This window comes from Trichomycterus rosablanca, chromosome 4 (genome assembly GCF_030014385.1).
Source record: "Trichomycterus rosablanca isolate fTriRos1 chromosome 4, fTriRos1.hap1, whole genome shotgun sequence".
In the NCBI taxonomy this organism is placed as follows: Eukaryota; Metazoa; Chordata; class Actinopteri; order Siluriformes; family Trichomycteridae; genus Trichomycterus; species Trichomycterus rosablanca.
The window spans coordinates 45585844-45610082 of record NC_085991.1 but is presented as its reverse complement, the minus strand read 5'-3'; the positions used below and the strand labels follow the sequence as shown (position 1 = coordinate 45610082).

Below are 24239 nucleotides of genomic sequence, written 5' to 3'. Positions count from 1 at the left end.
GCAGAAATGACTGCTTCAATGCGGCGTGGCATGGAGGCAATCAGCCTGTGGCACTGCTGAGGTGTTATGGAGGCCCAGGATGCTTCGATAGCAGCCTTAAGCTCATCCAGAGTGTTGGGTCTTGTGTCTCTCAACTTTCTCTTCACAATATCCCACAGATTCTCTATGGGGTTCAGGTCAGGAGAGTTGGCAGGCCAATTGAGCACAGTAATACCATGGTCAGTAAACCATTCACCAGTGGTTTTGGCACTGTGAGCAGGTGCCAGGTCGTGCTGAAAAATGAAATCTTCATCTCCATAAAGCTTTTCAGCAGATGGAAGCATGAAGTGCTCCAAAATCTCCTGATAGCTAGCTGCATTGACCCTGCCCTTGATAAAACACAGTGGACCAACACCAGCAGCTGACATGGCACCCCAGACCATCACTGACTGTGGGTACTTGACACTGGACTTCAGGCATTTTGGCATTTCCTTCTCCCCAGTCTTCCTCCAGACTCTGGCACCTTGATTTCCGAAAACAGTACTTTGGACCACTGAGCAACAGTCCAGTGCTGCTTCTCTGTAGCCCAGGTCAGGCGCTTCTGCCGCTGTTTCTGGTTCAAAAGTGGCTTGACCTGGGGAATGCGGCACCTGTAGCCCATTTCCTGCACACGCCTGTGCACGGTGGCTCTGGATGTTTCTACTCCAGACTCAGTCCACTGCTTCCGCAGGTCCCCCAAGGTCTGGAATCGGCCCTTCTCCACAATCTTCCTCAGGGTCCGGTCACCTCTTCTCGTTGTGCAGCGTTTTCTGCCACACTTTTTCCTTCCCACAGACTTCCCACTGAGGTGCCTTGATACAGCACTCTGGGAACAGCCTATTCGTTCAGAAATTTCTTTCTGTGTCTTATCCTCTTGCTTGAGGGTGTCAATGATGGCCTTCTGGACAGCAGTCAGGTCGGCAGTCTTACCCATGATTGCAGTTTTGAGTAATGAACCAGGCTGGGAGTTTTTAAAAGCCTCAGGAATCTTTTGCAGGTGTTTAGAGTTAATTCGTTGATTCAGATGATTAGGTTAATAGCTCGTTTAGAGAACCTTTTCATGATATGCTAATTTTTTGAGATAGGAATTTTGGGTTTTCATGAGCTGTATGCCAAAATCATCAGTATTAAAACAATAAAAGACCTGAAATATTTCAGTTGGTGTGCAATGAATCTAAAATATATGAAAGTTTAATTTTTATCATTACATTATGGAAAATAATGAACTTTATCACAATATGCTAATTTTCTGAGAAGGACCTGTAGATGTATAGAAATGAATGAAAATATAAAACAAGAAGCAAATTAAGGGTCATTATTGTGTTCCCAATGGTTAAATCATGTAGTAGCCCAACTTTAGATCATACAGACTAGCAGAGGAATCTATACCGTACATACATTCTTTCTACAGGCTGTGTGTATCAGATTGGGATTAGGGCTGCAACTATCGATTATTTTTGTAATCGAGTATTCTATCGATTATTCCAGCGATTAATCGAGTAATCGGATAAGAAATACTTTTGCTTTAACAAAGAGCAAAAACAAATACATAGTAGATTAAATAAGACATGTTTCTTAAACCAAACTGTACATTTGTATTCCTTGCATACAGGACAGTTTAACATTTTTTAAATGCAAAAATAAATAAATCAAAAATAAATCAATTTACTTTTAAAATGTAAACAGGCAACCTGAAACATCAGGTCATCAAGTCATAAATAATAATAAACAAAAATACATGAACATAAGCCTGTAATTTGTGCAACTTTTAAAACTCAAAGTTTCAGCTACAGCTCACGCAGAACATAAAGCTTTAATATTTTGTTGGGAGGTTTTGTGGTGTTTGTAGGGGGATAAAAATCTGTCAGGATTGTGTCTCTAGATGAGGTAGATCTGGTGTGTGTGTGTGTGTGTGTGTGTGTGTGTGTGTGTGTGTGTGTGTATGTATGTGTGTGTTTGCCTAAATCTTCATAAAAGCCTGTGGTGGTTGAAACGAAGTAAAGTCAGTAAACATGAGTAAAGTAAACACGACGCTCTGATGGTGTGGATGTTATACTGAGTTTTAGTTTTATCAGCTTAAAATGATCTCAAACTTTCTGTGGTTTTCTCTGTCCAGTCTCCTCCTGTTCGCTATTTTCTCTCTATATTTTGCAGTCCGCGCTATCAAATCTCGGCTGCGTCCTAAACTGATACGTTCAGTTCGCAGGAGCGGCGGACGTGTCCAAATACGTAGTGTTCATTAAACTGTCCGCAAAAAGAACCCGGATCAAGTCCTGTTAAGTTCTGTTTATGTTTAAGATATTTGGGACGCAGCCCTCAGATTCTTCACGTCACCTGCACACAGCGTTAAACACGCTGCGCAAAAGTGAAAGTCGTCCGTGTAAAACACCGTGAGCTGTATATGGTTGTGCGGATTAAACGATTCCTCGATGCAAAACATCTGAATCGATGATTTTTAGTAATCGATTTACTCGAGTTACTCGAGGAATCGTTTCAGCCCTAATTGGGATGTAACGATGCACCACAAGACAGTTCAAAATCGAGTCGCATGTGTAACGATTTAAATCGGTTTACATGTATAATGATCAATATTCACTTTAAACAGCAGAGGGCGCTGGCGCTATTCACATCGCCTGATTGACGTCAATAGAGGGTTGCCAGGTTCGGAATTTTCCAGCCAAATGTATTTATTTGAGGATACTTTATTAGTATTATTCATTTATTATTCATTTATTTATATAATGTTGGATTTGTTAAAAATAAAAAACGGGGAAAAATCGTATCGTGAACCCAGTATCGCGAATCGTATCGCATCGTGGGTAGAGTGTATCATTACATCCCTATCTGCTATGACTGTGCACGAGTCGGAGGAGACGTGAGCAGCAATATACTCTCCTCGAATGCAATCAGGGATCCCTCAGCAGTGGAAGAGAGATTGACCACACTAAATCAGGAGGGAAAAAAAAGGGAGGGAGTGCATAAATAAATAAAAATAATAAAATCATGCACTTTAAATGAAACCCATCAGCCAGTATGCGCATCATAAATGCAACTTAAACTGAACTTTAATCTGTGTGCGATTAGAATGATCAAAGTTCCTAAACTAAACTTTTTAGACACTGTTACAGTAAAAGAGATTCTAAAAATGTGCTAAAAATAACCTTTTCTAATATGTTATTATTTACACAATTACAGCTTATAAAAAATAACAGCCCTAATATCTGGGTGATGTTCCCAACCACGTTTTGCAGTGACTTTGACGATTACTTGTTGCAGACCAGCACACCACACTCATCGACATTCCTCCACAGTCAACAGTGCCATGTTGCTAATTCCATGTCGATTTAACACACCCCCTCCGTTCCTGCTTCCCTCATCAGTATTCTCATCATCCCCGACGTCCCCAGCTGAGTGAATGAAAGCACTTCCTGCAGCTCTCGCTCTAATGCAGTGGATCTCGGTGAGACAGTAGCACATCGCCCGCCAAGAACCGCGAGGCCACGCTGCATCTGAATGAGCAGAGAGAGACGCTATTTAAACGCCCCCACCCCCCTACGCCTCCCGTTTAGGGCCCCCTCTGTCCATTCCAGCCACGGCATATTCAGTCCTTTCAGTCTGAGGATAATAGAGCGAGAGCCGGAACAAGGCCGCGATCCAAGCACCATAAGTCGGCCGCGGCGGCTTTGTGGCGGTGTCATGCGCGTCCGTGGGAGCAGAGCGCGCTGCCATGTTTTGCTAGCCACAATGAGAAACTAATGAGAGAGAGCGAGAGGGTGATCGCGAGCGTGAGAGAAGAGGAAGTTCGAAATGAAACGCAGGCCGAGGAACAGCTGAATTAAATAAACACGTTAAGTGTTCGTGCTGCCTGTAACCAGTGTGTGTGTGTGTGTGTGTGTGTGTGTGTCACCCCAGGAGCCTCCACACGGTAGTCCACATGTGTGCAGAGTCATGGTTAAATATTTACTCATGCATTAGCCATGTGAATCATGGCTTTCCAGATTTGAACCTCAGAGGTGAATCATTTGCTCATCTCTGCCAACGGAATTTAGAGTCACCATTATTACATCATAAATCCAATTTTAGCCGAGATGATGGAATTTCTTTGGAGTACTTTTCTAAAAATAGCCACCGTTACATCATTAATTAAATGACAAAAAAAAAAAAAAATAATAGGAGCATGCTACTTTATTTTTATGGAATTCAAACCTGTGAAGCTGTGACGACACACTTGACACTTTTTTGAAGCCATTATTTAATCAGGCAGATGGAATTTCTTTATGTTTGTTTATTAGGATTTTAACGTCATGTTTTACACTTTGGTTACATTCATGACAGGAACGGTAGTTACTCATTACACAAGATTCATCAGTACACAAGGTTATATCCAACACAGTCATGGATAATTTAGTGTCTCTAATTCATCTCACTTGCACGTCTTTGGACTGTCGGAGGAAACTAGAGCACCAGGAGGAAACCCACGCAGACACGGGGAGAACATGCAAACTCCACACAGAAAGGACCCGGACCGCCCCACCTGGGGATCGAACCCAGGACCTTCTTGCTGTGAGGCGACAGTGCTACCCACTTAGCCGCCCTGGAATTTCTTTAAAGTACATTTCTAAAAATAGCCGCCGTTACTTCGTAAATTTATATATTTAAAGAGTAAATAAATAAAACATGCTACTTTATTTTTATGAATGTGTGTGAAGCGGCGACAACGTACATAACGCTTTTTAAATTTAGGAGATTTTTACATTATTAAAAGCATTTGCTTTAAATTAAACTCATCAGTCATTATTGCATCACAATGCAACTTAAACTGAACTTTAATCTGTGTGATTAGAATAATCCAAGTTTCTGAATTGAACTTTTCAGACACTGTTACATCAAAATAGATTCAAAAAATGTACGAATCAGAAAAAGTTAGGACAGTATGGAAAATGCAAATAAAATACAAATGCAGTGTCACTTACTTACATTTACTTTGACTTATTTGATTGCAGACAGGATGAACTTGAGATATTTCATGTTTTATCTGCTCAACTTCTGCAATTTCTGCATTTAAGGCCTGCAACACATTCCAAAAGCAGTTGGGACAGCGGCAAATTAAGGCTAGTAATGAGGTGAAAAAATGAAATAACGATGTGATTCTAAACAGGTGATGAGTCTTTGATGAGCAAAGATGATGATCAGAGGATCCAGTTTGTTCACAAATGTGTGAGAAAATGATTGAAAAGTTTAAAAACAATGAACCTCAAAGAAAGATTGGAAGGGATTTGCATATTTCTCCCTCTACAGTGCATAATATCATTAAATGATTCAAGGGATCTGGAGGAATTTCAGTGCGTAAAGGCCAAGAGCGCAAGCTTAAGCTGAACGCCTGTGATCTTCGATCTCTCAGACGGCACTGCATCAAGAACTCCACATAATGCTTTACTGTCCCAACTTTTACTGGAATGTGTTGCAGGACTGAAATGCTGCAGGAATGGATGTTTATTAATAAATGAAATGAAGTTGAGCAGATAAAACATGAAATATCTCAGGTTCATTCTGTCTGCAATCAAATAAAAGTCAAAGTAAATGTAAGAAACTCTGTGTTTTTTTTTATTTGCATTTTACGTACTGTCCCAACTTTTTCTGATTTGAGGTTGTACAAAAAAATGACCCTTTTAATATGGCATTAATATTAATATTAATTAATAATACATTTAATATCGCCGAGAGATATTCAGCTTGTCGAATATCTGGATCTGAGTTGTCCGACTGGCAATGAGTGCTATGTCGAACAGCCAATGAGAATGCAAGATACGGTGTGAGGGGAAACGCAGGGGAGGAGTGTAAAAAGGTGGGACAGGGGCTTAATATAGTTTATATCAGAATACACCGGCACACACAAAGTATTTCTAACCTGATCGTTCTCTACATAACACCAACGTTGCATTGCAAAAAAATATTTATTAACCTCCAACTCACTATAGAACAAACCCTGCTGTTCCTATTTTTCCTACTTGATTTTACGCTGCACATCAGCGCACAAACTTTGATCGCTCGCTACTTGTTGATGTGCATGTTTGGACGTGGTACATTAAACCCCTCGTCACTTCTCGTGTTTGTTTTCGTGACAAAACGTATTTTGGGAGACCAGAGAAGCTCGCCTGCGATTCCAGTTGGTGATAGATGGTGTAGTGTGAAACCCCCCCATCACCGATCAGTCGTGTAGTGTAAAAGCCACACCGACTTGAAAGACTCCCGATTACAAGAGATCCAGTTGTGTAGTGTGAACTGTACAGCGACCTGACGACTTGGGAAATCGTGTAGTGTGAACTTGGCATTAACCTGACGGCACGTGAAGGGAATCAAACACAGTGCTACACACCAGACCTACGAGGTAAAATTGTGATTGGTTAAGCAAAGCAGAAAGTAAGACGTGGAAAAAATAATGTGGGTAAACAATCAGTTTGACTGTCTACTGAACCACCAGCTGTTTAACCAGACTGAATAATAAATGTAACGTGACAACCCTTTAATTCCTTATCAGAAAAAACTGGGTAATAAAGCAAGTAAGCAACTCATTTATATTATTTCGGTCATGTAGTTATGATGATGTCAGGGTACTTTGCTTGAACGATCATCATTATAACCATAATAATCATAAACAGAGCTGTTGCTCACGGTTCTTTTCCAGCCAAACATAAAAAACATGACACATATGCAATATTTAAGTACTAGACTAGTAATCAGAAGGTTGCTGGTTCAAGCCCCACTAGCCCCACTAGCACTGCTTAGCATGAAGGCGTCTATTAAATACTATAAATGGAAATGACACAGACTCGTCACGAGACACATTTTATTAACCTGAAAACCAGTTCATGTACCAGCACAACCTAACCTGCAGCCTAGTGTTTTGAAAGTACTGCAACAAAGGCTGTCAAACAGCACCGACCACAACACGACACTGTTTTTATATGAACTGTGTGGTCACGTGACCGGGCCCAAAATCACAACAAAACAACATTAACCATGTCTACAAACTGAGCTCCTCTGTCTGAGAGGTCACTTCCTGTGACCATTGTTTCCAAGGAAGCCAGGGATTAGACTGGAATAAAGAAACTCACCTAAAAAATAGACCTGCAGAGGTTAAAATCTGGTTCTCACACACCTAAACACCTAGACTGTAGTTCAGACTAAATCATTTATCATACGCTGGACATTCTGCTCATTTAAGTATCCTCCAGGCCACCCAAAAAGGATGGAGGTCCCTGCTGAGTCTGGTTCCTCTCAAGGTAAGTTCCTGTAATTTTAAGGGAGTTTTTCCTTGCCACTGTTGCCCTCAGCTTGCTCAACAGGGGTTTTCGATCTGTTGGTCCTGGAATCTGTAAAGTTTCTTTGAGACAGTGGGTGTGTTCGAAAACCTAGTGAGCTGCCTTGCTGTCTTACTGCCTATAGGCAGCTGCCTCAGTATAGAGGATTCTAATAAGTCAATGACTTATAAATCAGGTTAATCAAACGTGCTACTTAGACAGCGATTCCATCGGGTTTCGCTTACTAAGCTAACAGTTAGCATCTTGCCATTCAAACCAATGGGATGGGGTAGCACAGCGCGCTAGCATGTCAATATAACGTCTCCCTCCGTGTACTGAAAATGGTTACATTCACTGACAAGCCCGAATTTACAAATAAAAACACTTGTGCAAGTTTATACAAGTTAAAAATCAATAATAATTTATTTACGTTTGAAAATAACTCGTTCGTTTCTCCGCACCGTCAGCTATGTTTTTTTTTTTTCTGTGAGAGAAGAGCTGTCGCACTGAATGCTGGGAACCCAAGACCTTCTTGCTGTGAGGCGACAGTACTACCCACCGAGCCACCATGCCGCCCAGGGGTCAAGAAGTAAACAGTTCAGTTTGTAGTTTAGCTTAGAAATTTTACCAAATACTCCCTCAAGATATAAATTTTTATAACACGCTGTCAAAATAACGTCTGCTTTGATGCTCTGCTTGTAAAATGTTCAATTTAACATCTAAAACTTCCAGAAATTATGTTTCCAGAAAGAATCTGGAAGATCTGGAAGGTCCAAAGTCACGTCATGCGAGAATGACCACCAGCTCTCAAATACAAGCCTACTAAATCTAAACCTGCCAAAAAATTAAGACCTTAAAAAAGAGCATTTCAAAAACAACACTTACCAGAAGGTCGTGTTGTGCAACCTAATCTCAGTGTTATCAAAACGCTACGTTAAGTAAACATTGGTGTCTAAGAAAAGCATGAAGACGATCAAGTTTTTGGCGGAACGTGGATGTTATGTGGAGTAATGAATCACGATTCTCAGTTGTACGATGACGGAGAGGTGTTTCCAAAGGCCTGATGAGAAATACAACAGTGATTGTATCTCTACTACGCTGAAGCATGAAGGGAAAGGTGTGATTGTGTTGGGAGCCTTTCCAGCTGCTGGCACTAGTGAGCTGATTCACTGTGAAATGTCAATAATGCTTCGGAGTATTGAGCAATGTTTCAGAAAAGTTATTGTCCACACTGGAAAGACCACCAGGGAGGAGGGGATTAAGAACAAGTCCATCACGTTCGGGTTCTGGTCTAGCTGGAGCCTAGATTTAGATCCTTTGGTAAATATTTCATCTGCAGATCTACACACAAGGCTTTAGCAATACAAAAAAAACAAAAGAGAAAAGCCCTCATACTCATGGGTTTTGCTGTTTGCATCTTGCTATGGCAGTTGTAGTCTAGTGGTTAAGGTACTGGACTAGTAATCAGAAGGTTGCTGGTTCATGCCTCACCTGTGCCAGGTTGCAACTGTTGGGCCCTTGAGCAAGACCCTTAACCGTACTGTAAGTCGCTTTGGATGAAAGCGTCTGCTAAATGCCGTAAATGTAATGTAAATTGACTCTTATAAGTACCTGGGTGTTCACCTAAACAACAAACTGGACTGGTCAGTTAACACTACTGCACTTTATAAAAAAGGTCAGAGCAGACTCTACCTACCGAGGAGACTGCGGTCATTTGGAGTGCTTTTGGGCACTCCCGAGGACTTTCTGACACAGTGGTGGCATCAGCCATCTTTTATGGAGTGGTATGTTGGGGCAGCATCATCTCTACAGCGGACAGGAAGAGTCTAGACAAACTCATTAAGAGGGCCGGCTCTGTCCTGGGGAGCCCCTTAGACCCGGTGCAGGCGGTGGGAGACAGGAGGATGTTTGCCAAGCTGGCATCCATGCTGGAGAATGACTCCCACCCCATGCATGAGACTCTGGCAGCACTGGGCAGCTCCTTCAGCGACAGGCTGCTTCACCCTAAATGTGTGAAGGAGCGGTATCGCAGGTCCTTCATTCCTGCTGCTGTTAGACTCTACAACCAGCGCTGCTCCAGACAGATCGCGTACACACACACTTTGAACTAATCAAAACAATGTGCAACATCCTTCATGTGCAATTTTTTGTAAATATTTTTCCAGAGTTTCTTACTGCTGATTGTCTATATTATATATTGTATACTTTAAACTGAGTGCCCTGCTATCCCTTTGCTGCTGCAACACTGCGAATTTCCCCACTGTGGGACTAATAAAAGTTTATCTTATCTTATCTTAAATATTTGTAGACAAACTGGAGATCCTCTGATCGTCTTTGCTCATCAAAGACTCAAGCTGCGTCCGAAATCGCATACTTCCATACTCAATAGCACGCGAGAGCAGTACGCGAGAGCGGTTAGTAGGGCTGGGCGATATGGATCAAAAATAATATCTCGATATATTTTAGCTGAATGGCGATATACGATATATACAGTGTATCACAAAAGTGAGTACACCCCTCACATTTCTGCAAATATTTCATTATATCTTTTCATGGGACAACACTATAGACATGAAACTTGGATATAACTTAGAGTAGTCAGTGTACAGCTTGTATAGCAGTGTAGATTTACTGTCTTCTGAAAATAACTCAACAGACAGCCATTAATGTCTAAATAGCTGGCAACATAAGTGAGTACACCCCACAGTGAACATGTCCAAATTGTGCCCAAATGTGTCGTTGTCCCTCCCTGGTGTCATGTGTCAAGGTCCCAGGTGTAAATGGGGAGCAGGGCTGTTAAATTTGGTGTTTTGGGTACAATTCTCTCATACTGGCCACTGGATATTCAACATGGCACCTCATGGCAAAGAACTCTCTGAGGATGTGAGAAATAGAATTGTTGCTCTCCACAAAGATGGCCTGGGCTATAAGAAGATTGCTAACACCCTGAAACTGAGCTACAGCATGGTGGCCAAGGTCATACAGCGGTTTTCCAGGACAGGTTCCACTCGGAACAGGCTTCGCCAGGGTCGACCAAAGAAGTTGAGTCCACGTGTTCGGCGTCATATCCAGAGGTTGGCTTTAAAAAATAGACACATGAGTGCTGCCAGCATTGCTGCAGAGGTTGAAGACGTGGGAGGTCAGCCTGTCAGTGCTCAGACCATACGCCGCACACTGCATCGACTCGGTCTGCATGGTCGTCATCCCAGAAGGAAGCTGACGCACAAGAAAACCAGCAAACAGTTTGCTGAAGACAAGCAGTCCAAGAACATGGATTACTGGAATGCCCTGTGGTCTGACGAGACCAAGATAAACTTGTTTGGCTCAGATGGTGTCCAGCATGTGTGGCGGCGCCCTGGTGAGAAGTACCAAGACAACTGTATCTTGCCTACAGTCAAGCATGGTGGTGGTAGCATCATGGTCTTGGGCTGCATGAGTGTTGCTGGCACTGGGGAGCTGCAGTTCATTGAGGGAAACATGAATTCCAACATGTACTGTGACATTCTGAAACAGAGCATGATCCCCTCCCTTCGAAAACTGGGCCTCATGGCAGTTTTCCAACAGGATAACGACCCCAAACACAACCTCCAAGATGACAACTGCCTTGCTGAGGAAGCTGAAGGTAAAGGTGATGGACTAAACCCAATTGAGCACCTGTGGCGCATCCTCAAGTGGAAGGTGGAGGAGTTCAAGGTGTCTAACATCCACCAGCTCCATGATGTCATCATGGAGGAGTGGAAGAGGATTCCAGTAGCAACCTGTGCAGCTCTGGTGAATTCCATGCCCAGGAGGGTTAAGGCAGTGCTGGATAATAATGGTGGTCACACAAAATATTGACACTTTGGGAACAATTTGGACATGTTCACTGTGGGGTGTACTCACTTATGTTGCCAGCCATTTAGACATTAATGGATGTGTGTTGAGTTATTTTCAGAAGACAGTAAATCTACACTGCTATACAAGCTGTACACTGACTACTCTAAGTTATATCCAAGTTTCATGTCTATAGTGTTGTCCCATGAAAAGATATAATAAAATATTTGCAGAAATGTGAGGGGTGTACTCACTTTTGTGATACACTGTATCTCCATATTTTTTCATCCCATAAGGTAATAACAAAAAGACACTTCTGCGACGAAGCTACATGTTCCAAATTTTTTACAGGCATTTTTATTAATATTCATGCTGGGAAGCTGTCGTGTAATGTGAATTACAAATATATTGTCTGGCCCTTTAAGAATGTTAAGTGTACTATAGGGCGCAGGGAGCGAGTGTGTAGGGAAGATAACAGAAATTGACCGTTTCCGGCTGTGCTTGTGTGAGCTTGCATGTTTTGCACTGAGCTTGTATGACATTAAAAGTCTCGTTAAACCCCCTCACATGTTTGGACTTTATACATTGTTTTACATCAGTCGCCACAACATTAACGTTTACATTAATATTTTCTTTTACTGTATAGAACTCAGTTCTGTAATACAGGCAGAACTAATCGTTCATGTTACTGTGTAACTATTACAATATATAATGCATTTTAATCAGCGTTCTGCTTCATGCACTTCATTATTATTTAACAGCTTTATTTGTTGTTTAATTGCTGTTTGCTCCTTGTTTACTGCAGAGTTAGTTCATGCAATTTTATAAATTTTTGGATGTTTATTGGCCGAGAACAAGAACTACTATAATAGAAGATAAATAAATAAATGAGTCTCGGACGTCGGGATATCCTCCAGTATAAACTAACGTGCATGTCAGCCCGTGCATGCGCTTGTATGTTTATATTGGTTTTTGAAACGAATAACGACTCGTTTTCTTGTTTTTCAACTTTGGGATTTGAAGTGAAAAACGAAAGGTACACGGAGCTCGAAGATTTTGTCTGGACTTGTTTTCGGCTTTCTCCACAGAATACATTATTCTGCTGCTCATCTGACACTTTGAATCCGAACCATCTCCAAATAATTTAGCCATTATTTTTCTTTTTACTAACCAGCTCCTCTTCGATAGCTTCTGTCATGTCTTTATCCGTCTCTATGCTACCGCTGCCTGCTGTGTTCAGTGTGGGAGGGGGGGGCGGGGCAGGTGAACATGTGCAGACACAAACTGGGAGAAGAGAAAGACGAACTGTCGGATCTAACTGGAACGCAACATCTTTATCGATATACGCGATATTGTCTTATCTTATATCGCGTATGAAAATATATCGATATATTATAAAATCTCGATATATCGCCCAGCCCTAGCGGTTAGTATGTCCGAATACATAGTATACATAAAAAGGTACGCGAGAAGTACCCGGATGACGTACTTCTTGGGCAGCCATGTTTGAGTATGCAAACGATGCACACTTTCGGTCCGCTAATGTATCCCATAATTCAAAGTGGAAAAAGAAAGTTTACAAGTTTACAAGTGTAAGTAAGATAAACAAAATAAAAATTTTATTATTGCGTACAACCCTAAATAATAGGGATGTCTCGATCACGTTTTTTTGTTCCCGATACCGATCCCGATTATTAATTTTGATCCCGATCCGATAACGAGTCTCAAACCGATACTTGTATTTTCTAGATATTGTCTAGATAAGAACTAGATAATACTGTTCACACAGTGCACACTTCAAGTACATTACAGTTATTCAAATTAATCCAGTGTATATGTTTAACAACTAAATAACTCTGCAGTGCTGTGGGGAAAAATGCTGCATCCAAGCTATTGGCTTAATGTTTTGTATTTTTACAAAATCAATCAAAATGATTTAGAGAATTACAGTTTTACTTTAAACTTTACATTCGAAGAAAAAAAATCTGTTTAATGCAGTGATGCACTAAAAATGAACAGAAATCTGTGTAGCAGCTTAACTTCAATATAAGAAAAAAAGTTACTTAAAAGCATTACAGTGAAACCTGAATACCAAAATAAAATGGCAAGGCTCTTTTGTTATGAAGGAAAGCCAGTTTTTAAAGTGCTTGTATTGTGACAATGGTTTGATGGACGTTTCTATGCGAAGTGAGTGTGTTTTGACCCTTTGGGGCTTCCATAGTGCATGGAATAGCGTGCTGGACTCTAGCTGTCTGCTATTCGGTACTGTAACAGAAGAAGTTAATAAAGTGTTCTGCTCCCGACAATATGTGAATATAGCGTGTATTTATTTCTTTATTAAACGAGTGCATCACTACGTTGTTTTGTAAACCGGAGTGATCCTCGACTCACACACCATATAAACAGTAAAATTCTACAGTAATGAACGCACCCCTGCTCCCACCGCCTCGTGAAACGCTCACAGTGCAGACATTACACTTCACTGTGGGACTTGTTTCACTTTCCAATTTAAAGTATTTCCACACAGCGGACATGCTGACGTAAAACAAAAGATCGGGATTACGATCGGGTTTAGTAAAGCCGATTCCGATCAGTTAAAAAATGCCTCGATCGGCCCCGATCCCGATCTTTGAGATTGGATCGGGACATCCCTACTAAATAACGTTATGATTAGCGCAAAAAGACGATAAATGTTGGCGAGTGGGGCTTGTAATGAGCACGCGATCTGTAACTATGGTGATATTACGTGATCACGTTCTCGCGTCCTCACTTGACGTTGGTAAGATGGCGGACGTAGTACGTAGGGGTGTTGCGTGCATACTGCACACTTCTGTACTGAAAGCGCGTACTTCTTTACAGGCCGAGCGGTGCGTACTTCCTCCAATCTAGTACGTACTCTGTAAGCATGCGATTTGGGACGCAGCTTCAGCCTTTCCTGGATGCTGCTTTTGTACCAAACCATGATTACAATCACCTGTTCACATCACCTGTTTAAAATCGCATCATTATTGTGGGACGTTGTAGCCTAGTGATTAAGGTACTGGACTAGTAATCAGAAAGTCACTGGTTCAAGCCTCACCACTGCCAGGTTGCTGCTGTTGGGCCCTTAACCCTCAATTGCTTAGACTGTATACTGTCACAGAACTGTAAGTCGCTTTGGGTAAAGGCGTCTGCTAAATGCAGAAAATGTAAATGCTAAAGGTTTTATAGTTGAAGCTATTTAAGCTTAATGCTCTACATGGACAGATGAATAGTAGGTTAAAGACTCTCAAGTGTTCATGCTCACTTGTGTCTTGCAGCACTATGTGTGTTTAAAAATGAATAAATGCATCAACAAGCTACAACCTTGAACTGGATTGAATCAGAGATCATTTGATTGACCCACTTAAACCTTGTTACAGAATAAACCCAACATTATAGTTGACCTTGGATTTAGATTGGTCTGAGATGTATAAAAGCATGACTCAGGAATTGAATTTAATTACATTATAGTGTGTAACCTTTGCATTCTAGCTGTACTGTTTGCACTATTGTTATTTTATGGACATCAATAAAGGTATACAGCACCCACGCATTATTTTGTTTGTTTGTTTGTTTATTAGGATTTTAACGTCATGTTTTACACTCTTTGGTTACATTCATGACAGGAACGGTAGTTACTCATTACACAAGGTTCATCAGTTCACAAGGTTATATGGAACACAGCCATGGACAATTTAGTGTCTCCAATTCACCTCACCTGCATGTCTTCGGACTGTGGGGGGGAAACTGGAGCACCCGGAGGAAACCCACGCAGACACGTGGAGAGCATGCAAACTCTACACAGAAAGGACCCAGATTGCCCCAGCTGGGGGTCAAACCCAGGACCTTCTTGCTGTGAGGCGACAGTGCTGCCCACTAAGCCACTGTGCCGCCCTCACCCATGCATTATGACATTATACTGTTAATTCAACTAGTTTTAAAACTATGCAATGCTGGATTAATAAATCACGGTTCAGGAATTTTCATATATTAAATTATTAAATATTACAAACAAAAAGTCTATAAATGTAACTTCTCAGCCATTAATATGCCAGTGTATTTTTTGCTAAATATAAAATATAATCCTTGCTTGTTGCGCAATAGTTGTTATAAAAGTGATTCAGAAGTTATTAAAACAAGTGTTTTGGAAATACAGATGTTATTTTGACAGGTAGCAAGGAAACAAGAATTGTGGGCATTATTGTGCCAGTGTGCATTCGGCACGTTCCTCGTTTATTCAAATACAAATATTTGTCTTACTATTACAAAAGACAGAAATACCTGGACACAGCTTGAAACAACTGTTGCAACATTGGTATCAAAGCAAGTAAACCATGTACGGTACTTGGCTGACTTGATACTCCATACAAGACCCTTAACTTCACCCACTTTAATGCCTCTAGTCAAGGCTGGATCATGAACAGGGCAGATGGGCCTCTGTCTGGGGCCCCAGAGAAGTAGGGCCACTATTATGCCAGTTTACAAACGAGAAGAATGAGTGAGATTTGGATGTTCCAAATGTTCCAATGTTTGTACTGTGAAAGGAAACTGGAGCACCTGGAGGAAACCCACAAAGACTCGGGAGAAAACCACAGAGAAAGGACCCGGGCCGCTCCACCTGAGAATCAAACCCAGGACCTTCTGGAACCGAACCCAGGATTTACCATGCAAAATACTCTGATGACGACAACACAAGCCATATAAAACCGATGTCCGTCCTTACACTTGACTGGATTTCTCCCAGTGTTAGCACAACAGATGAAGCACTCTGACATCTTGAGAAACTGGATCCTGAGCAATACTGACTACAGCAAAAGCTACAACAACCACAATACTAAAATAAATCAATAAATAAATAAACTTATAGTGGTTAAATCTAAATGTTAGCATTTTGCTTTGTGATTATGATTGACAGTTCCAGTGAGAGTTCTTCCCCCCCTGGACCTACTAGTAATAGGCAAAGTCTCACTTTTGAATTGACCTCTTGGTTGAGTCACTTTGTTACCTAGTCAGCTTGTGATATTGACTGAAGTTCAGCTTATATGCTACTAATATCGTTTGCTTACAGTATGTGCTATACTGTAATTGATGTGTAGTTGTGGTAATGTTTAAAATGTCGTGTTTAAAGGGGGTATCAGGTGGTATGGGTGATTATAGTGGGGTTTTCTGTTTTGGAACTCTACTGAGAGGTGGCATGTACAGTTTATCCCAGAGAGCTTAAACACTTCCATGGCCATTTTAATGCTAACGCAGTTGTTGCAAGGAAAAAGTGCAATCTGTTGTAAGTATTAACAACAACACATAATGCAAGCTGCTTTACTCAGTATCCTACCCCCCCCCTATGGTCTTGACCAGCTGTGAAATATCTGGGGTCAATGACGTCGTGGCAACACGCAACTGGTATGTGGCAACATAACTCGTATTTGTTATGTCTGTTGTCTCGTCTAAAGTTTAATTAATTGCATAAAGCCCAGACAATAAAATCTAGGAAATATATGGCGGGCCACATATGATTGAGCGGGGAAGGGGGGGGCGGGCAGAGGTTCCCCACCCCTGCTAGAAAGCATACCTGCATAGAAGCGGAGAAGGGATCCTAATTCGGTGTTCATGCCCTCCTCCTGTACCCTCCAGGGGTCCTTAAAGCCCAGCTTGCACAGAAAATCGTTCTGGATCTGCAGAGGTCGTTCATCAGGTGCAAGACGCCTGGCAGCCTCTCCATGCAACTGCACGTACAGCGCAGGCTCAGAGTCGCCCTCGGACCCTGGAGAACCAGGAGTACCAGGGACAGGGTCCCGGTCACCCCCGGTCTTTGATGAGTAATCAGGAGTAGAGGTCAGGCTGCTTGGCTCATTACCCCCCATAGGCTCATCCGTGATGTGGTCGGTTAAATCCAGGTCGGTCGGGTGGCCCGGTGGTCCCTCCAACTCGAGCTCGTCCGAGGAGCTCCCGTAGGTGTCCAGCCCCTCAGTGGCGCTGTCAAACGTGGGACTCAGTGCGGAGGCGTCCGTGCCGAGGATCATGTCATCACTTAAGGAGTCGCGGTGGTCCCCGAGCTTGGAGCTCAGGTCATCAAAGGCGCCGCCACTCTCCACGTCCGAACTGGAGTTACACGGGCCGCGGTGTCCTGCGCCGAGATCCGACAAGTGGTCGTCCAGAATCTCAAAGCCGTGACGATCCGTGGAAGCGAGAAGTAAAAGTCGCAACCTGTCGGAGCCGGTGCGCACTATGTCTGAGACGGTGCGCACTATGTCTGCGCCGCTACAGTTCCCGTTCACGTCCGTGGTGCTGTGAAGTTTGGCCCCCATGCGCACTACCGAGCTGGATTTGGTACCGACCTGGCTGAGACGCAGGGCGATCTCGGAGGCCGTGCTCTCGATGGTGCACAGGACGGGCCTGGGCGGGCACGACGGCTGGAGTTTGTCGTGCACATGGACAGAGCCGCGGTGCAAATCGGCGCGGATCCACTGCCGATCGCACGCCTGGAGCTGCACCGTCTGCCGACGTTTCAGGGTAGACGCCGACGGCGGGATCGAGACCGGATTCGGATTCGGGTTCGGTTTCGAAGCAGCGGACAGATTTCTTTTCAACCGGCGTCTTCTGAGCAACAGGGAGTTCGAGGTGCCCGTTATTCCTCGCCCGCAGCGGTTCCCGTTCAGCGCGTCTGTGCGCGGTGCAGCACCGACCTGGGTACCGAGCGCAGGTTTCATCTCGGCGCCATCATCCTCCTCATCGCCTCCAGTCACCGGGCCCGGGTTCCTACACTTCTTCTCCATGTATTTCCAAGAGTTGCTGCCTTCCGACAGCCGCGCACTTTCCATCCTGCGTGATAATCCACTCCGAAAGACGCGCGTCGACTATTAACACAACCTACTCACCGTGGAACGCTAAGAGTCCGCCGCCTACACGGCGCAATTAGTCCCTCGGACATCGAGCTACCGACCGTCCGTCCGTCTCCCGGCTTACTCACCGAGCACTGGTACTAACCGCCAAACGCGAGCAGCCGTACCCGAGGGCGGAGACGCGCCGATGCGGCTCATTTACACTGAAACTATAACAGCTACGCAGCGACGCGCAACATGAAAGCCGCCCGACCTTCTTACGCAAATCCAGAGCTACATATTCATGAGCACACGCCGACCAAATGGCGCCCTTTGCACCCTCGGGAAGTGTAGTTCATCCGCGGAGCTATTCAACACGTAGTTTCGAATTTGAACCACATCTCCCAGAAAGCACTGCGCGCAGCCAATGGCGTCCTTTGTTATGAAACGTCACAGCCGTACACAAGCCTCCATTTCGACAAAAGTGAAAAATAAAAGTCTCCGTAAACATTTAGTATTTGTTGTTTTCTTTCTTACAGGACGTCTTAAATGCAACATTTTAATCAAAATATTTACAGATATCTTTATTTTTAATTATTTTTTTAAATCGACATGCTGGTAAAGTTCGTTACAAGCAAAAAATTTAATAATAAATTTTTTTTTTTAATAAAAAATTATTTTAAAAAGGAAACACATATATTATTTTTTACATTTACTTATGTTTTATACTTTTATATATATTTCCATTCTTAGTTATTTTTTATCGTCATGCCAGTAAAATTCGTTACAAGCAAAAAAACAAAAAAACACCAACGTAATAATAAAACATAAAAATTTCATCAATTATAATAGTAATTACAAAATAATTATTAAAATTCATAATAGTATTAAAATCAATAATTAAAATATTATAAAATTGTTTTTAAAAGTACACATATATTTATATATATATTTTTTAATTACTGAGGTTTTAAACTTTTATATATATTTCCATTTTTAATTATTTTTTAATCGACATGCCAGTAAAATTCGTTACAAGCAAAAAAGAAAAAAACAATGTAATAATAAAACATAACATATTATCAATTATAATAAAATAGCCATTTTAAAATAATAATTATAAAAATTTGTAATTGTATTAAAACTAATCATTTAAATAATTATAAAATAATAATAAAAAAACATTTATTTTTTTTAGAAAATGAATTACTGATGTTTTATACATTTATATAACACTCAAACAGCAGACGTTTAATGCTGCTTAATGTTTCTTCATTTGTACTTTTATTTAAATAATGTGTGCATTTGTGCATTTAATACATTTATTTATTTATTTATTTATTCATTCTTAATGACCAGGTCAAAGTCTCTGTGAATTTGGGGCTACGAGAAAACACTGAGAACAATTAACAGCAGAGCAGACCTTCATATTCAGTCACTCAGACTGCTAGTGGCAGTTTAGAGTATCCAATCCACCTTCTGTATGTGTTAGGAGATGAAGATCAGAATACTGAGACAGTGGTTAGAGCATGTTTGGATGTCAGTGGTTTAATTCAATCACGCAGTAAATCTGTTTGGAAACATCAGCTACAATATACAGTACTGTACTGCCCCCTAGTGTATAACTGCATAAATACACTGAATGGACATAATATGGAGATATCTTTATATGGAGATAAGAAGTTTCGGCCACACTCATAGTGAACAGGTGTATAAAATTAATGGTGAATAAATAAAATTACTCAACAGTTGACTGTTTCCCTGTGCGCATGTCCATACGTCTGCATAGAGCCTTACCTCAACCCCTATAACACCTTTGGTAGATTGCCAGTCAGACCTGGCCTCACAAATGATTTTCTTACTACTTGGGCCCAAATTCTTACAGACACTCAAAAATCCTGTGCGAAGCCTTCATAAAGAGTGAATGCTGTTATAGTTGCAAACTGGGGGAAAGTCTCTATAGTATTGCCTGTGGTTTTGAAATGGGATGTATAACAAGCTCATGATCAGGTGTCCACATACTTTTGGGCATATGTACACTAATATTCGTGTTCCATTATGGTAACTACTGCTGTAAAATTGAATTAAATGAAATGAATCAAATAAATAAAACAAATAAATGAAAACATACAGTCATCATGGCCAAACATACAGGTCCTTCTCAAAAAATTAGCATATTGTGATAAAGTTCATTATTTTCCATAATGTAATGATAAAAATTAAACTTTCATATATTGTAGATTAATTGCACACCAACTGAAATATTTCAGGTCTTTTATTGTTTTAATACTGATGATTTTGGCATACAGCTCATGAAAACCCAAAAAATTAGCATATCATGAAAAGGTTCTCTAAACGAGCTATTAACCTAATCATCTGAATCAACGAATTAACTCTAAACACCTGCAAAAGATTCCTGAGGCTTTTAAAAACTCCCAGCCTGGTTCATTACTCAAAACTGCAATCATGGGTAAGACTGCCGACCTGACTGCTGTCCAGAAGGCCATCATTGACACCCTCAAGCAAGAGGGTAAGACACAGAAAGAAATTTCTGAACGAATAGGCTGTTCCCAGAGTGCTGTATCAAGGCACCTCAGTGGGAAGTCTGTGGGAAGGAAAAAGTGTGGCAGAAAACGCTGCACAACGAGAAGAGGTGACCGGACCCTGAGGAAGATTGTGGAGAAGGGCCGATTCCAGACCTTGGGGGACCTGCGGAAGCAGTGGACTGAGTCTGGAGTAGAAACATCCAGAGCCACCGTGCACAGGCGTGTGCAGGAAATGGGCTACAGGTGCCGCATTCCCCAGGTCAAGCCACTTTTGAACCAGAAACAGCAGCACTGGACTGTTGCTCAGTGGTCCAAAGTACTGTTTTCGGATGAAAGCAAATTTTGCATGTCATTCGGAAATCAAGGTGCCAGAGTCTGGAGGAAGACTGGGGAGAAGGAAATGCCAAAATGCCTGAAGTCCAGTGTCAAGTACCCACAGTCAGTGATGGTCTGGGGTGCCATGTCAGCTGCTGGTGTTGGTCCACTGTGTTTTATCAAGGGCAGGGTCAATGCAGCTAGCTATCAGGAGATTTTGGAGCACTTCATGCTTCCATCTGCTGAAAAGCTTTATGGAGATGAAGATTTCATTTTTCAGCACGACCTGGCACCTGCTCACAGTGCCAAAACCACTGGTGAATGGTTTACTGACCATGGTATTACTGTGCTCAATTGGCCTGCCAACTCTCCTGACCTGAACCCCATAGAGAATCTGTGGGATATTGTGAAGAGAAAGTTGAGAGACACAAGACCCAACACTCTGGATGAGCTTAAGGCCGCTATCGAAGCATCCTGGGCCTCCATAACACCTCAGCAGTGCCACAGGCTGATTGCCTCCATGCCACGCCGCATTGAAGCAGTCATTTCTGCAAAAGGATTCCCGACCAAGTATTGAGTGCATAACTGAACATAATTATTTGAAGGTTGACTTTTTTTGTATTAAAAACACTTTTCTTTTATTGGTCGGATGAAATATGCTAATTTTTTGAGATAGGAATTTTGGGTTTTCATGAGCTGTATGCCAAAATCATCAGTATTAAAACAATAAAAGACCTGAAATATTTCAGTTGGTGTGCAATGAATCTAAAATATATGAAAGTTTAATTTTTATCATTACATTATGGAAAATAATGAACTTTATCACAATATGCTAATTTTTTGAGAAGGACCTGTATGTGTATGTTGCCTTGCAATGGAATGTCCAGAGTGTATACCCTCCTTGCCCCCCAGTTTTTCTGGGTGACGCCAGGCCCACAGTGACCAGGAAATAATGATCAGAAATCAGACAATCCATAGGTATGTGTTGGGCTTTAGACTTCATGAGCAGAACTTACCCAGAATGCATTGCAATCTTAACATAGCATGTGTGATTAATTTTAACTACAGTGTACAGGATGCTTAATTTTACCACCTCCTCAAGGAAAGACCTGGCAACCAATTATTAGCAAGTCTGCTTGAGACAAGGAATTGTGGAGGCACTTGGGTGGTGCAGGAGAGGCAGAACAGGCTAGCCCACCACCTCCAGACACCCAGTGGTGCCAAGGGCTTGTTGGACTAAAAGGAGCCTGGTGCTGCATACGTATGTGAAGAGTCGCTCAGTAGTAATTAGTCCTGTAACCGACAGAGGTCGCCAGAATGCACAGGGTAATTAAGTCTGTTGAAAATTGAACTCTTAAAAGGGAGAGCAATAATGTTTAGGAGAAAACTAATGAGATGGACTGAATTTATTAATAACATTTAACAACCTAAAAACAGAAATTAATAAATACACCAGAGAGGTTTTGGAATAAGTGTTTGTCTATTAATTTGCATTCATAAAGGCCAGAACCCATTCACAACATCTACGTTTGATCAAATTAGCTTAGAAATAGTTTAATAATAAACACCTTATTGAAAATGCTGTAGAAGAAGCTAAAAAGTTAAAAGTTAACATGGACTTGTAAGGGACATGTAAACCTTGAAGTCCTGGGATGTTTATGTTTTTTTTTGTTTTTTTTTTTTGACTGATTGAATGACTGGAACAGCGGATGCCCTCCCTGCCACAACTCTCCTATTTATCTGTGCTTGGGACCAGCACTAATGGTGCAAGATATGCGTTCTCCCAATGGCTGGGTTGACGTACCGCCATGTACCTTCTGTATTTGTGAGCCCAGCCTGGGATTCAAACTCTCAGAACTCAGCAGCTTGGTTCTTACCATTACACCATATAAGCTCACAATGATCAGAACACATACTTATCCAAAACATTTAATACATTTATGGTATTTTATAGGTTTATTGTATGCTTTCTAGAAATAAAACAAGATCTCGGTGAAACATTTGCATACAGCAGCTTAGATGATGAACTTGGTGGTGCCATGGTCTCTTCATTCCTTATTAATGAAATTAACTGCAGCTGATCACTTGTCTGTACCCAATATAAATAAAGTATATGATATTTTGACTACACTCAGTAGACTAAGCAACAATCATTTTTAGGTCCCAAGTAAATCTGTACAAAGAACTGCTTATGTGTACATGGAACAGTGGCTTCTTTGCCATAGTCTGGCAGTACCGTTACCCTATGCTAAGATAACATGGAGTCAGAACCACCAAAACAGGTCTACAGTGAATAAGAAACTGCTGGAAAACAGGATCACCATCCACAGTTAAGGGTTTATAGGTTGTTGTGCAAAAAGCAGCCACTACAGAACATTAAAGCTAAAGTTTGTTGCTGATTATAGGGACAAATTCCTGGGAGAAGACTTTTGTGGTCTAATCAAACACAGATATTTGGCCACACTGACAAGACATGTGCTTTGGAGTAATGATGAGGCATTTAAACCCAACAACATTGCATCTACTGCCAGGTTCTGGAGCTGTTTTGCTGCCAGTGAAACTAGTACATTGGTAAAAGTGGACAAAATAATGACTAGTTTATTTTAAAGTCTTGAATCTTGGTTCACAGCTGGCAGTCCCATTATGACAATGACCCACACACAATAAAACTGATTTACTATAGACAAATCAGGCTAAAATGACGCTTTCGTTTTTTTTTTAACATCCTGAGCTCAACCATATTAAGAATTTATGAAATAAACTGAAAAGCCTGGGCACTAAAGGTCGCGCAGTGGAATATTCCACTAGCACACCAGCGCCGAGATTCTGAATCTCAGTTCAAAACTCGGTGTTGCCAGTGGTCGGCTGGGTGCCATCTAGCGGGCATAATTGGCAGTGCCTGCAGCGAGAGAGGCGCCTGTGCAGAGTGCATAGGTGAAAAAGAGTCCCACTAAGGGCTGTGCGCGGGTCAAAGAAGGTGTGAGCAGCAATATACCCACCTCGACTGCATTTAGGGATCCCCCAGCAGCGGAAGACAAACTGACTATGATAAATTCTGAGAAAATGGGAGAAAATGCATAAATAAAATAGAATGAATAAATAAATAAATAAATAAATAAATAAATAAATAAATAAATAAATAAAGACTTAACTGTAAAGTCTGGGTCAAAAAAGAGCTAAGAGGCAGCTCAGGTGGCGCAGCGGTAAAAACACGCTGCAACCAGAGCTGGGTTCTCGAATACATCGTATCAATATACACTTTTATATTTTGGTTGGAAACGGTGAGGGTGGGAGAAGTAGTAATCGGTCGTGTCTGAGAGACTGAGAGAGCTTATAGTCCGGATGTAGCACCATCTGATTTCCACCTTTTTGGACGCTCAAAGAAGCTTTAAGGGGAACAAGATTTT

At 41.7% G+C, this 24239-nt stretch overlaps 1 protein-coding gene across 1 annotated transcript in view; it reads right to left on the bottom strand.

The window, feature by feature from the left end:
* The window catches only part of phlpp1 (PH domain and leucine rich repeat protein phosphatase 1), a 113768-nt gene extending 95787 nt beyond the window's left edge, over nucleotides 1-17981 (bottom strand). Inside the window, exon 1 of the mRNA XM_062994405.1 lies at nucleotides 16723-17981. Within this exon, the coding sequence (XP_062850475.1) occupies nucleotides 16723-17971 (1249 nt within the window). The 5' untranslated portion in view covers nucleotides 17972-17981. The remainder of the gene's footprint in view (nucleotides 1-16722) is intronic.
* Between the last annotated feature and the right edge of the window lie 6258 nt (nucleotides 17982-24239).